The sequence below is a fragment of the Gallus gallus genome, chromosome 5 (assembly GCF_016699485.2).
Source record: "Gallus gallus isolate bGalGal1 chromosome 5, bGalGal1.mat.broiler.GRCg7b, whole genome shotgun sequence".
NCBI classification, from domain to species: domain Eukaryota; kingdom Metazoa; phylum Chordata; class Aves; order Galliformes; family Phasianidae; genus Gallus; species Gallus gallus.
The window spans coordinates 28,364,501-28,379,454 of NC_052536.1; the positions used below are offsets into that span (position 1 = coordinate 28,364,501).

The window sequence follows — 14,954 nt, forward strand, 5'->3', positions numbered from 1 at the left end:
CCTTCTCCAGGTGCTCAATCACTGGTTCAGGCCAAGACCTAACTGTTCCCATACAGGTGGAATATGGGGATTTGGATCGGACAGCATCTTCAAGTCCTGGGGGAACATCACACTCCAAAATGCAGCATCTTCTCCATCAGGTCTTGGATAAATTCTACCCCAAACGCTACAAGAAAAATATTGCTCCTGAACAGCTCAAGTAAGTTGTTTGTTCTCTTAAACTTTACACTTAACACAATTTGGTATATTTGCTCTCTTCGTACTTAAGAAGTTTCAAGGAGCCCTGTCAAGCTTATTTCAATGCAGAAGCTTAAACAGAACACCAGTCTCATAAAAGATTCCTTTAAAAAAAAACATAGCAGTTAACTCATACAAAAACAGTCAAATCATAGATTAACTTTCCCCAGGTCAAGAAGTTTAAGCCTAAGATGAATTCTATTTTGAATACATACTTAGGGATGCAAAGGTGGAACTAACACAGTTACCTAGGTGAGACAAATAAAGAGGGAGTGGAAGCGTGTTGTCAGTGCACCTAGAGTACACTATAGACAGGTTGAGATGAAGGTGAGAGTATAACTGAATGCAAAGCTGGGCAGGATTTTACTGCAACAGTTGCCTGAGTGTTTGCTGTTGCAGTTGTTGAGTATATACACCAATGAACAACCAGTATGCAACTGGGATTCCTGGATATCACAGTATAACTAGTAGCAAAATAACTGGGGAAGTAGAGAAACTGCTAAAATAAGCTCATTTTGTACAACACACCCTAACTGACAGTGCTAACAGCCCTGTCCATAGAGCTTGTGTAGAACAGCTGTTTGGAATGAGAGGTACATTTAGTTATGGGTATAATTTTACTCATATTCCCTTGAAAGACCACTAAATAGTGCTGTCTTGTGTCTTGGACTCTGAAAGGCAACTGGCTGACAAGCTGGCAACAAAGTGGATGGTGCTGCAGGGATGCTCTCCACCGGAATGTGTTCGAATCTATTTGACAGTGGCCCGCAAATGGCCTCTCTTTGGAACCAAACTATTTGCTGCTAAGGTAACAGGAGTGCACCTTTTATTTTCCCCTAAGAATGAAGTCTATGAGCAGAGCCATACCTATTTTCTCTATTAACACAGATGGAAAATGCTCCTACAGGAAGAGGAAAAAAGAGACAATGCTCTGTTCTGAACGGTCCTAGTGCCATGTTTGTTCAGAAAGAAGACATACATTCTAGACACTAGGGGTTGCTAGTGTTCACTAAATAGACACTGAAGCTTTCCTTACTATCAGTTCAACACAATACAAAATACTACCTCAAAACCCTTACCAAAGCTTCCACATGTAGGCATTTTCTTGGTCATGAAGCTGCAATAATAGCTTAAAAAGATACTATTTACGTACCTCTGTGTGGAAAAAAGGAAGAGTCCCCATAAATCACACCATGCATCTGATTCTAGCTGAAAGTTTAAGTATTTCAGTCCTGCTCTCTCTCCAAGTTGGCTGCTTCTCTTGCCACCTGAGACAGGCAAGCAGCGACAATGTCCTGTAGCAGAAATGTAAAAAATTAAGCATATATTGGGTAAGCTGCCAGCCTGTGGGCATCAGCAGGACAGCAAAGAATCATAGGTGGGAACAGTTCATCCAGAAGCTTGTACCATCCCTCAGCCCAGCCAAGAGTAGAGCTCTGTACCTATTACCCTTGCCATAACTAATGTCTTAACACACTCACGCTGAGAAGTCTTGTTTTGGCATTAACCATCTTCCCCAACCCAACAGAACTCTCCTCTATTGAAAGCCTGATAGTGTCTTGTCCATGGTTAGCTTTGAAGAGAAGGTTGTGATAGTTATGTCTAATGATGAAAAGAGAACCCCAAGTAAATATATAAAAATTTACTTTTTCTTTTTAAAAGAAAGATAGTGTTTTCCACGTTCAGCATTAAAGCAGAAATATTATTGGTATTCAAGGTTACTTGACACTGAAGAATAAGAATGCAGAATAGTTCTAACAGCAGTTTAAATAATGTTGGTATTTCTGATAACTACCACATTTTGTGACTTTTCAACAGTTAAACATCCATACAGCAGCAAATTTCCAGAAAAGATTCATGTTATTAGACAGAACAGCTATTTGACACATTTGCCAAAATCAGTAAGAAAGAAAATTGCACTGATGTGATGGCTCTGTGCCTTGGTACTATTGAAGCCAATGGGCTTTACTGCCTGATGGAAGACAGTAGCGTAAGAATCAGAACAGAGCAGAACCGCCATTCTGTCATTGTCCCAGCATCACCCTCATTTTAATTACACTGATGCAACAAAGATTTTGAGATTAATTTCCATCTCATGTACTGCTGGTCTCCCAAATTCTATGTCAATCTGAAAATATTTTTCCAGATTTTGAAAAAAAATCCTCTTAAAAGCCAAATCAGGTCAGATCAGTAAGCCCAGAGGATTCTTTCACCTTCACTTCATCCTTAAAACTCAAGTTTTATATCAGAAACTGCTTCTATACAGTATTCAAGAATTGACTGGATAAAAATTTTCTTTTCTCTAGCCTGTTTTGCCTTCATCATTAGAAGACTGTCCAGTCTGGATAGCTGTGAATGAAGATGGTATCAGCATACTGGATTATAACACTATGGTATGGTGAGGAACGCTGTTTAAAAAAAAAATATCTCCCACAGGAAGACCTTCCCCCGAATCCACTTAAAGTCAGTAAAAGTTTGTGTTTAACTTCAAATGGATCCAGAAGTTAATTTGTAGAAGTCAGAGATGAGGAAGCGAGGGCTATGTTTTAGAGCTACATAAACAAAGGAAAATTACAGCTTCAGTGTAAGGTAAAGTTCCATGTAACAGCTAACTGCCTTGTTGATGGGCAACAAACAAGCATGGGCATCTTGCAAGATCTCAGTGCCATGTGCTTTACTACCACTGTCAGGTTAACAAAGTTTACACCCTAGCTCTGAAGCATTGGGGCATGGAGCAAGCTAGGAAAATCCTAGAAATGCAATTCTTTTTTGAGATTTCTCTGCCAGCTGTTATCTGTACAGTCAGTTGCCTATTACTGCTTGCAGTAAATAGCAAATACACTAGTTTGAGGTGGCCATTTTGTCTTTTACAGAAGTATGACTCTTCATCTCTCTGTTGTCTGCAGCACTTGAAGTTCTCTTACTCATACTCTTCAGTGTTGACCTTTGGAGGCTGTCGAGATGACTTCATGATTGTAGTCAGTCAAATAAAAGAAAGGAGTTCTGGAAAAAACAGCACAGAAAAACTCCTTTTCACAATGGCAATTCCAAAGGTAATTACAAAATGAACAGTGAGCATCTTTCCAGCTGGCACTATCTAAGCTGAGCATTTTGAACAAGCCCTGGGTCTGGTACTTCTGGCTGCTGCACTAGCTATGTACAGTCAAGAAATTCCATGTAAATAGTACCACTTAATTGAGAGACTTATTCTACCTCTTACAGACAGACCTTCAATTCAAAACTTAACAACTCCATGTGAGAAAAAGCCTTTTGCAAAAGTTATGTGGTCAATAGGTTCTTAAAAAAAAAAAAAAAAAATAATCAAAGGGCACTTTTCCCTCTCCTTGACTTACAGTTAATCATTTCCTTTTTCTCCCCCAGATTGTTGAAGCAACACTTCTTATTGCCACCTATATTAACTCCCGGTCGACAACTTCGCTCCTACCCTCCACGCAGCCCTCCCGAAGCACAGCACCTGCCAACAGGCTCTGGGAGACAGAAAGTCGGTGTTTTTTCGCTTCCATGCCCCGAAGCACTAAGGGGCCCACCCTGCTCTGAGGGCTCATTCCAATTGGGGAAGTTTTTCTTTGCGGGGTTGTGGTTTGCTGTTGCTTTCCCCACTGCTCTGTACCAAATTGCAGACTGCTACAATTTCACCAGTTACACACCTTGCTTTAGTGCAGGCACTGGGTCTTTTAGCTGCACATATTCTTCCACCTCCTGAGCTTACAGCTTTGTTTACCAGCACGTGTTTTCTTTAATGCTTCCATTTTCAGCTTTGCACCTGCCTTTAAATCACTGCACCACACCCTATGTCTGGAACCTCGGCCCAGTTCTTAAACTCCTAGTGATCTCTTGTCCTCAGCAGTCCCTTTCAATTATTCCCATTACCTCCAATAACCTTCTGTTTACATCAATCACTGACTCGCTCACTCTTTACCTGAAACAGATTGCAGCCTCTGCAAGGCAGGTTTGAGTGGTGCGTAAGCTTGAATTTGACAGAAGTGGACCAAGCACACAGTGTCAATAAAATTAAAGACAGGTGGTTCTGGATACTGTGCCACAAGCCAAGTATAAGGATGCATCCTGCTGAATACTGCCTGCATAAGGAGCAGCACATCACTTCCTCATAAACTAGATAGACGCTGACAGGTTACTATCAGAGTGTAAAGAGTAATATGACTGTAGATGATCAGGTAGTTTAGACATAGCTTCAGCTCTGTGCTCTGGTTATGAATAGCCACTGTATCAAAGTTTTGACCCGTGTTTAAATTCACTGCTGCTACTCTTGCTATCAAGATAGTCCTTTTGAAGAGACTGAGATAGTTTTTTTATTTGTGCCACTGATGAACACAACCAAGACAATTTATTTTTTCCTAAAGCTACACTGACTCCTCCCTAAAACTGATTCCAAAATTCAAAGACAGAAACTTTCCAAGTCTCTGCCCCAGACGTGAAAGAAAAAGAGGTGCAGCTGTTGAAAGGGAATGGGAAATGAACCGACAAGAAGACTTCTGATGCCACGTCAGGGGTGGTTTTTAAGACCTGAAACAGGGAGTACAGAATAAGAATTCAGTGGTACATGAGAATCCTTTCAACTTTAATTTTATGAACGTTAAAACCTGATGTCCTTCCGTGTTGAGGACTCAGAACAGCTGGGATTGGACCAGTGTTGGACAATGCCCTGGCTCCTGCAGAACAGATGGCTTTTGACAGTTGATGCTGCTCTATACAACTGATGAACACTGGATGTCTGCTGCAGGGCTGAAAGCATCCCATGCCCCCCCACCACATACATTCGGACTCTTTCCATTAATCACTGTTACAGATGTTTCAGGATGTGCATGTGATCTCAGATAAAGGACAACAAGGCAAGCAAACCTTTCACTTTTTATCTGTCTTTCAGCAACTGGAACAGACCTTCCCAAAGCAGCTCTGTCCTTCACAGAAGCTGTTCCTTTAGATCTCCTGCTTTCTTCACGCTACTGGCTCAGTGAGGAGGTTGTTACCAAACATATACTCAAATGCTCTTCAGATTTTCCTAAAGAGTGTTTTTTGATTGGTTTCAAAGGGACTTCGTTCTGATTGGGAAGTGAAATGGATTTTAAACAAATAAAAGAAAAACGGACATTCTCCTTAAGAACTCAACGTCTATCTGGCTTGAGTTAAGCTATTTTGAGAAGCCTTTTAAGAAGTAAAGAACTGCCCTTTCAAAAGTACCCGAGTAACTTCATAATAATGCATTCATGGGCAACTTTCTCAAATTAAAACAGTGTGAATCCAACCATCATAAAGAATTCAGCAATAGCAAACCAAAGCTATTCACCAACGAACCAACCAACCATACCAGTGTTTTTTTACTTCCTACTATCTGTCACCAGCCCTGAAATATCCAATACGCAGTGGAGCTGATACTGCAAGAAGTTTTTGTTTCAAGCTTATGGTGGTACAAAGCCAAAAATCAAAGTTACATGGGACAACAATCATTCTAATCAATCCCTTATCAGCATATTTTTAACATTAAAAAAAAAGTGGTTTGTGGAAATTATACAGTAGATTTGAAATAGAAGATTATATATACACACAGAGACCTGATTTGTCCATTCTGTTACGTACCCATTTGTCATGAATTTAAGGACCACCCCTTCAACTTACTGAAAAAGTAGTTTTCTGAGTCAATAATAATGTTAAGAAGGTATGGTTTTAGTCTCTTTATGTAATCTCCTGGCATACTTCTGATATACCCTCGTAGAGTGACCGGTAGTATACATTCTCTCTCTCTCTGATCTTAGTATGGATAAACAAGTTGGAATAAAGACAGCGTTATTCCACCTCACTACTTAAATTTCCTGTGACAAACAACTTCTCTGGTATCTGGAGGTCTGTTTGGCAGCCTGCTCCTCCAGTAATGAAGCTGCCTCAGAATGAGCTGAGCTCAGCCCACCTGTCCTGAGGATGCTTAAGGCATGAAAGTCTCCAGTTCACTGTTCTGAGGTTGTGCTTACCTTGCACTGCTAACAACCACATCATTGTACGGGGGCAAACAGGAAGCAGAAATGTTAAGAGCTGTCAGGAGCTCATTGTTTTCTGCCATAAATTCACTCCAAATTCACAAATATGGCAAATGGGACTTTTTTTCTTCCCTCTTTCTTCCAAATATTCTTTAATACTTGAGTATTTCAGGGACCACCCCACTCTGATGGATGCACATACACCTCCTATTTATAGGTTACTTGACTTTAAAACACAACAAACAAATTTTTAAAATCCTGTGTAGATACCTATTTTGTATGATTCTGTGATAAAGTTTTTATTTTAATCAATGCTTTTGGCAATGATAATTGCAACAGTATAGAATGAGACAACAGCCCTTGTTTCCCTAACTGCTGTGTGTATGTGAAAGGCTGTCTTGAAGATACTGTGAGATTTCTGTTCTTAATAAAGTGAAATTATCTTGAATGAACTCGTATTTCTTCACAGAGTGAAAGAAACTGTTTATCTTAAGTGCCAGAATAGCCCTGAAGTAAACGTATGTGGGCAAAGACTGTGTTTGTTTCTAAAGCCATACCTGGTGCAAAGCTCCCCGTCTCCCACTCCTTGATTCTTCTAACTCGGCTTTAGCGGATCACTGAAGTGCACTGCCACATGCATGAGTTGTCCCAAAGATAGCTAAGATGATTTTCCAGACTTTCTCCTGTGCTACAGCTCCTCTTTTGTTTCTTCAGTTCACATTCTCAAGACTCCATGACATTTTTACAGCATAGCCAGAATCCCCAGCAGACTCTTAGGCCCAAGTCTGCCCACTCTGCTGGGATAACTTCTCCTCTGACACATTATTTCCACAGCTCAGCAAATCTTCCTGCTGCTATAAATGCTCTTCAGCGTTCTCGACCATGTCTAATCCCCGTGAAGAAACACAACCTGCCCAAAGCAGGCCTACAGGCAGCTCTGTACCCAGCTCCAAGCGCACCACAAAGTTTTCAGTCAAAGGACCTCCACTGCAGCCACATTTCTGGGGCCTGCTTCTGCTGTCAATAGCCAGTTTCTGCCTCTTCCCCAATTCCCCAGCTTTGCCCAGACTTGCCACCGAACATCAGGTACAGCATCCTTAACCTCAGAGGCAGGCCTACCAGCTTGCAGTGCAACTGAGCCAGACTTAAAACTCCAGCCAACTCCATCATTTAAAGCATCTGTGAGAAATGAAACCACAGAAGCAACTAAGCACCTAGACAAGGTTACCAAAACGCTGTGGTGCATCCCAAAGCTACTGCCCTTTGCTTCAACAACCAGGGTACTCCTGTCATGTGAGCCAACCTGTATGTTGCAGCACAGTGCAAAAAGACAAACAAAAAACCCACTTTACATTACACGTTGACGATGTTGATGTGTTGCCACATCTTACTTCTAAAGAATGCACACAACAATAGCACAGTGCTGTATGCAGATTAAGAGTGAGCCCAAGGCTTCTGCCAGCTTGCTAGTTTAGCTCTTGCTTTTTCCAACATTTCAATTGCCTGAATTACTTGAATGAGTCATAAAAAAAAAAGACAAATATACCAGTTAAAAGTTACAGTAACTTTTAAATAATCAACTAAGAAGAATTTCTCCACATTAAGTTACTTTATTCACATAGTCATTATTATGATTTTAAACAACATATTTCTTTCATATTCTCATAGTAATTGATCTGGCTCTTTTGGATGAGGTTGGAAGGGACCTCTGGTCCAAACCCCAAAAAGTTTGACTCCATCTTCTTTACAACCTCCCATTAGGGACTTATATATATGATTGCCCCCAAACCCTCTTTTCTCTAGGCTTAACAGCCCTAGCTCTTCCAGTCTTTCTTCAGGTTCCAGCTCCATACCTATGCAAGTAGCCCTTCACTGTCCACATACTGGAGAGCCCAAAAATGGATGCACACTTCAGGTGTGGTCTTACCAGTACTAAGGAGAGGGGAGGGATCCCTTCCCCTGAACTGCCAGCAATGCATCTCCCATGCAACCCAGGACACTCTTAGCCTTTTTGTACTAAGGACACACAGCTGGCACCTGTTCGACTTGGTGTCCACTGTGACCCCCCGGGTCCTTTTCCGAAAAAGAACCAGCATGTACTGGAAGGAACAGCACAGAGTAATTCCTCTCCAGGTGCTGGACCCTTTGTTGAACTACAAGAGGTTCCTGCATGCCCACCTCTCCAGCCTGTCTGGGTCCCTCTGGCTGGCAGCACACGTCTCTGGCATATCAGCCACTCCTCTGAGATTGTGTCATTAGCAAACTCCACACAGTTTGCTTAAGTATTTTCTAGCCTGATCCTCTGCCATCAAGGGTCTTCCTTGCTCCAGAACTTTCCCTCGCTATCTGCATCCTTGGATTTCTGAAGTCTTGTCTTTCTAGTAAAGACTGAAATGACAAAGGCATTCAATACCCCGTTCTTTTCCAGGTCCTGTGTTATCACACCTCTACACCATTCAGCAGTGGGCTCACGTTTTCCTTGCCTTTTTGTTACTCGAGTACTCACAGAAGGCCTTTTTGTTGCCTTTGGCATTCCTAGAAAAATTCAATTCCAGATAGGCTTTGGCTCCCCTAACCACATGCCTTGCATGCTTGGACAGTCTATCTATTGCTCCCAGACTACCTGTCCTCACTTCTACCTTTTGGCATTTGAATTTTGCCAGGAATAACTTGTTCATTCATGCAGGCCTCTTGCCATTTTTGCTCAACTTTTTACTTGTTGGGATGGACTACCCATGTCCTTGGAGGAGGTGATCCCTGAGTATCGATCTTGGACTCTTCTCTCTAGGGTCCCATACCATGGGACTCTTTCAAGCAGATTCCTGAAGAAACTGAAGTATGCTCTGCTATGTTTAATTCCATAAATATAAATCAAAGCAACAGTACATTTTCATTTTCTGTCATTATCTGGAGTTCCCCTCTGTTTTGATAACCTTTCCAAGAAAGGAAAAGAAACTTAAAAAAAAAAAACCCAAACCCCGAGGTACTCTTTTCTGTCTGCCCAAAGTTACTATTTGTGTTTATCTGAATTCTTGGATCCACGGAAGAGTAAACATGTGTTGCATATTCTTGTCTCCTCTTGCCATACTTTTTTCCGGAGATGCACAGAAAAATCTCTTCTGTCTGATTCTGTTTTGCTCACTTGCTTTCATAACAGTCAATTTCTAGGTTCACTTGTGTGCTTCAGCTGACATCTTCTGCAACAGCTCTGTGAGTCTCTGCAGGCTGTTAGCAATAATGTCATTCTTACAACTGCATCACATTCTAAACATTTTAAAAAGCCACAGGTCAGATTTGCTTGCTTTTCCATACATCTCTTCAAGTCCTGCTGCAAATTTTCCATCTTGATTATCTGTTAAATTATTTTACTCCATCTGATTGTGAAGCTGCCTTCCTCTGATCAAGGATTTCATGACAACTTTTGTACACTTCTATCAAGCAGTCCAGACGTGGTTGGGAACTCTAGAAAAGAAGTCAAACAACAGAGAATCACACTCTGAACCGGTTGTAAAGAAGAGATTTGTTGGACAGAGAAAGGAATGTGGAAACAGCTAACACAAAGCTGATGGCTAGGAGCATGCACGTATAAGGAATGCAAGAGTAAGATATCTGTAGTTATTATCTCACACTAAGTCAAATGAGAAAAGATTTCCTTTTCACATGCTCATCGAGAATTCATCAAACTCCACAAGGTTTTTAATGTAAGTTGGTGACAAAAGAATGTAAAGCAATTGCATGAGCCGCATCAGCTCAGGGATGAAAAGCACCAGTCTCTAGAGCTGTCAGGTTAAAACATGCAGCACCATTCTCCAGTCAGCCTGAATTTCTCACCAAATCAGAGATCCTTTCCCTTCAACTCACAACGTACAGTGAGAATATGGAAGAAAATCCACACCTTCCAAACCATTAACCTATCTGTGAGGCCATATTCCCTCAAAGACCCCCACCCTGAAAAACTGACCTTCAGGACAAGGAGCTTAGAAGCTTGGCCCTTAGCCTCAGCTATTACTGTCAACAAGAGAACTGCTGAAGGTTAACTGAAAGCATCAATTCACTTCACACTAACAGAGGAATGGTGGTCAAAGACTAATGATTTTTCATCATTTCTAACCTGGACCAGCAAAAAGGTGAAAGTTTCCCAGTTCTGCAGTCCCCATGGCCCCATGACTTTTGAGTTCCCAAAACAGCATTACTGTGTAAAGTCCATCTAATGCCTTTCCTTGCAACCATTGCTTAAGAGAACAATAGGTCAACTCAGCGCAGAAGTGCTCCTGGGCGCAGTAACATGCTAAGTTGTGTTTCTGAGGGCTGACATGCCCTAGAGGAACAAAGACCCACTGAAAGAGATGCGAGAAAGTTACTAATTACTGCTCCTTCAAAACTAAGTAACTTTAAAGTGAGAATTACTGACAGGTAACAAACTGCAAACTGACACAGCTCTTTCTGTAAATGCTTTGCTGGTGGAATCAACTCTGCCAATATTAAGATACTCCCATAAAAATAACATTGTTCAGACTTGAGCTAAGGAGGAAAAAAAAAGAAAAAGAAAAAAGGGAAAAAAACCTCACACATTAATGCCAGGAAGCTGGAAAGGAACACAAATCCTGAGTGCAGCTGTCTGGAACACACTAGTTGTGAATCCCTTGGACACACATGAAATACCTCATTTATATTACTGTCAGTAAATGTCTGCACAATTTTGGGACTGAGTCAGCTGTAAATATCTATGGATTAGTGCAGTATTTAGCTGAAGACTTAACTATATCTGGTCATAAATTGCATGTGACTACCAACTGATACTCACAAGCAGTTGGTGAACAGAGGAAGATAAACACAACATGAGCAGTCTAGAATATGAGGTACATCTGTACTGCTTACTGACACTCATGGATCAGGGTATTGTTGAGTTGGGTACACACAGAGAGAAAGAAATTCCATCCTCACAACAGGATTATGAACAGCCAAAACAGGTTAGTGAGAGAAGAGAGAGGGTATGAGTAAAACAAACAAGTTATTATACATTAAGCAAATTGCTCACAGCTTGTACTGTGATCTTTGTCAGCAGTTGTAGGGAAAGTTACCGTTGTAAGGCAAGGAAATTTTTATGAAATCTTTCTGGCACAGAGAGCCGAGAGAAAAATCAACTACAGCACTATAATAGCGAAGGTAACACTGAGCATGAGATTACACAGAAAGCTGTGCAAGTCCTCATTACCCGCATGAGCCAAAGACTTCTAGTTCATGCAATCTGCTGGTCAGGTTCACATTTACACAGTGCCCTGTTCTCTGCATGGAGGACAAACGAACAGAACTTCCCTGGTATTCACCTTTGTGAGACTCGAATACCACTCACAGCACACTGCTGTAAGATCCAACTTCAATGTGCAGAGAAAGGCGACCATCATCAGCTACGTGTGGTGGAACAAAGGTAATCTGAGGCATCTGACATACACACAGACCACAGATCTGTACTGCTCCACCATTCAGTCACACCCACCTGAAAGAGCGGCACAACCTCAGACACTCCCTGAGGATCCTGGGGGTCCTGCAGGAGGATGCACAGGTAATAGATCACTTTTTGCTACAAGGCAAACAGACAAAATAATGGAAGTTTGAAAATGCTGTCAAAGTGCCTGCAGTCATCACAGAAAGAGGAATTGTTTCAACTCATTGGGCTGAGCAAAGAGTGTGACATTTTCTGAAAATAAATCAGCAGAAATATCTGTGTTTCAAGAGGGTAAATATTCTCGCTACATGGTTATGAATAAAGCAGCTTGAGATCGGTCCCTTTCTCTTTTTTCCTGTCTATGTTCAGCCTTACAAATACCAGGATGGTTTTGCTCCATGAACTCCTCATTTTTGGTTGAAAAGGTGGCAGGTGGATTTTCAGAAGACCCATCCCTTCTGCAAAGCCACTCCTCACCCAAACCTGCTGGAGTTATTGAAGTTCAAGATGCTACTAAGCATAGTAACAACAAAAAACACAGGGAAAAAACAACAACACCTGCACAGGAGTTAAACATTGCTGCTGACAATGCCTTTCTCTTCTGCTTCTTCTGATGCAGACCATTTTACTAACAACCTGTTTTGCCTTTCTAAGAAGTTACACAATGTTGGAACACGTTGAAGATTGTGGGGACTCGGTAGGAATTTGTTTTCATCTATGATGATTTCACACACATCAGTGACAATGTGTACAACCTCAGTTCTCCGTTACTGTTTGAACTCAACAGTGATGGTGGCACAGCCCATCAAGTCTTACATAAAACTGACAAGCAAGTGCAAAGGCTTTTCTGCCTCCTTGCATATAATGAGAAACCTTTGTTTCCTTTCGCTAGAAAACTTTATACAGATCTATGCAAATCTACAAGTCTTCCCAGAGTGCTCTGTAGGCAAAACAATTTTCTTTTGGATAAGTCTAGCAGAAGACGACTCCAGGCTCAGGTACATTAATCTGCTGGATTTATGGATGTCACTTTAAAGAGGTATCACAGCTGCCTGCTTCAGCCTCTTATGGAAGTTACAGCTTTCCACCCTCCCCTCGATGCAGGCAGTTTGGTGCACTATGTCTGCCATTTCCCAGTCGCTCCAGACCACACTCAAGTCTACATATTTGTATTTATGCTGCTGTGTTCAATTGCACTGCTAAATCACTCCTGTGAAAATGCACGTGAGGAGTGCACCTACATGTATACAAGAAAGACGATATGATTACCATATGGATGGCTTCATTGATAACCACGTCCTTCACTTGGCTCATCTCAATGAAGGTTGTGCTCTCTTTCCCTGAAGCGTAGGATGAAGTCACCTGAATGCCAAGGGAGCCGATGACCAGTAGGGATTCCTGGTCAATTTTCACAAAGTGCAGGTAGATGATCAGGCCGATCAGCGTGAGGAATATAGCGGCAGAAAGCACCATACTGTTCTGTAACACAAACCAAGCAAAGGCAGAGCTCTAGTCTTAAAACTAATTGAACTTAGACCAATATATAAGTAAACACTGAATGGTAAATCCTACTATGGTGGCTACATTTACAAAGTGATTTTACGTAGGTGGAGTCCATTCATTCAATAAGGCCGGCTGATATGTGCATAACGGGATTCAAGTCACCAAACATCAGCCTTCATAGGATGGTCTGAAAGAATGACTGAAACTGAAATCAGCAAAAACGTTGTATTCCCTTGTAAAGTTACTGCAGAAATCTCATCCAAACGCAGTTGCATACATCGCTGACAGTATATTATACAGGTGTCTGTAGGGATAGAGAAATGTTGTTAAATGTTTACTCGAACAGAGGATGGTGACTCGAAGAAGAATCTTTCAGCAAAAACCACTGGCCTGGGCCTACTTAGGACCTAATTAGGAGATTCAAGTTTTCTTCTTACCACGGGAAGTCTAAACTCATTCAAACTTTGTCTCTCTTCTTGCCTTAAACATCAAGCTCAAGAACATCTGCTTCCTCCTGTGCTTCACCTGAGGACAAACTGTCTTTTGCATGCTGCAACCGTGGGCTTGCTGCTACATAAAACAATACATAAGTTTACTAATATATGTTCCACAAGTCATCTTTCCTCAATAAACCAGCAGCATCAACCAAACAGACCTGGTAATGAAGCCTAAAGGTCTTCAACCCACAGCTGCTTTCTGGGATATGTTTCAGAGAGTTCCAGGCCATGCAGCCATCAGCCCGAGTCCAACCTGACACTTCCTAAGGGCTGCAACTACAAGGCGTCACCAGAACGGCACAGCTCTGCTACGCAAGCAGTGCTCTATCACCATGTGAGGTAAAGAAGCCATAGCAACATATAGAGAGAAAGGAAACAGAGCTTTTCAAACTGTTTATCGTCATGAAAAGGCAGTCATGAGTTACAGGCACTGAAATCAACAAAGACGGGCGTTCATATCTGGTTTGTTGTCAGAAAGGAATGACTGCAGCCACATACGGGCTGCTCGAGCATGTGTAAAACAAGTTGGACAACAGCGGGCGGTAGGGACTACGTAGCGAACCACCGCCAATTGACTCCCGCCTCCCTCCCTGCCGTCGTTCCATGGGAAAGACCATTGAGAAAACCAAAGCGCGGCAGCCGCAGCGCGCCGCGCAGCTCCAGCGGGGCACAGCCCGGCTCGGCCGGACCCGCGGACAGCCCGGATTTGCTCGGCGCCGCTCCGGCAGGGCCCGGCCGGCGCCCTCCGGGACCCGAGCGCAGCGACGCGCAGGGCCCGCCTGGCGGCGCCCGCCGCCCTTCTCCGCCGGGGGCCCCGCGAAGGGCCGAGCGGGGCGGGGCGGGGCGGAGGTACCTGGCACAGCACGAAGAGCCCGTAGGCCGCCAGCCAGACGGCGGAGGTGACGGCGCTGAGCGAGCGGAGCTGCAGGCGGGGGCAGCGCACGGCCAGCTCCCGGCAGGAAGCGCTGTGCTGGCGGCACCGCAGCGCCAGCGGCGCCCCCGACGCCGAGCGGTAGCGCCGCTCCTCCATCCGCACAGCGCCCCGCTTCCGCCGGGAAGGGAAAGGAAGGGAAAGGAAGGGGCGGGCGGCGCGTGCGCGTGGTGCTGCTGCGGTGGCTGTAAGGGCTCCGGTTGCGTTGTTCTCCTGCGTGCCTCTGACCGGGACGGAGCGGGGCAGGCGTTTTGCCCCCTCCTCGCTCCCCTTCCCCCTCCGGTACCGACTTGCCGTGGGCAACTGCCTGCATTCGTGGCAGCTGCAGA

The 14,954-nt window shown here is 43.2% G+C and overlaps 2 protein-coding genes across 11 annotated transcripts in view; one reads left to right on the plus strand and one right to left on the minus strand.

Annotated features, from left to right (window-relative positions):
* Window positions 1-6,696, plus strand: part of PLEKHH1 (pleckstrin homology, MyTH4 and FERM domain containing H1) — a 54,728-nt gene extending 48,032 nt beyond the window's left edge. For 7 of the 8 annotated variants that reach the window (XM_025151140.3, XM_040701535.2, XM_040701536.2 and 4 more), the window contains 5 exons: window positions 57-199; window positions 916-1,045; window positions 2,544-2,630; window positions 3,144-3,290; window positions 3,619-6,696. In XM_025151140.3, the coding sequence (XP_025006908.2) occupies window positions 57-199; window positions 916-1,045; window positions 2,544-2,630; window positions 3,144-3,290; window positions 3,619-3,795 (684 nt within the window). In that variant the 3' untranslated portion in view covers window positions 3,796-6,696. Of the gene's footprint in view, window positions 1-56; window positions 200-915; window positions 1,046-2,543; window positions 2,636-3,143; window positions 3,291-3,618 lie in introns of those variants that run through there. The other variant, XM_040701539.2, reaches the window with a different exon arrangement.
* A 1,142-nt stretch (window positions 6,697-7,838) lies between these two features.
* PIGH (phosphatidylinositol glycan anchor biosynthesis class H) lies at window positions 7,839-14,755 on the minus strand. 3 transcript variants are annotated; one of them, XM_015287338.4, is made up of 4 exons: window positions 14,548-14,755; window positions 12,964-13,173; window positions 11,746-11,793; window positions 7,839-9,710 (listed from the first exon to the last, which is right to left on the minus strand). In XM_015287338.4, exons 1-4 carry the CDS (start codon window positions 14,722-14,724, stop codon window positions 9,609-9,611), a joined length of 537 nt encoding a protein of 178 aa, XP_015142824.1. In that variant the 5' UTR covers window positions 14,725-14,755; the 3' UTR covers window positions 7,839-9,608. The 3 variants fall into 3 exon arrangements, 2 of the variants coding, with proteins under 2 accessions (XP_015142824.1, NP_001186630.1); NM_001199701.2 differs by having other exon boundaries at window positions 11,746-11,829; XR_006939304.1 differs by lacking the exons at window positions 7,839-9,710; window positions 11,746-11,793 and having other exon boundaries at window positions 13,635-14,739.
* Between the last annotated feature and the right edge of the window lie 199 nt (window positions 14,756-14,954).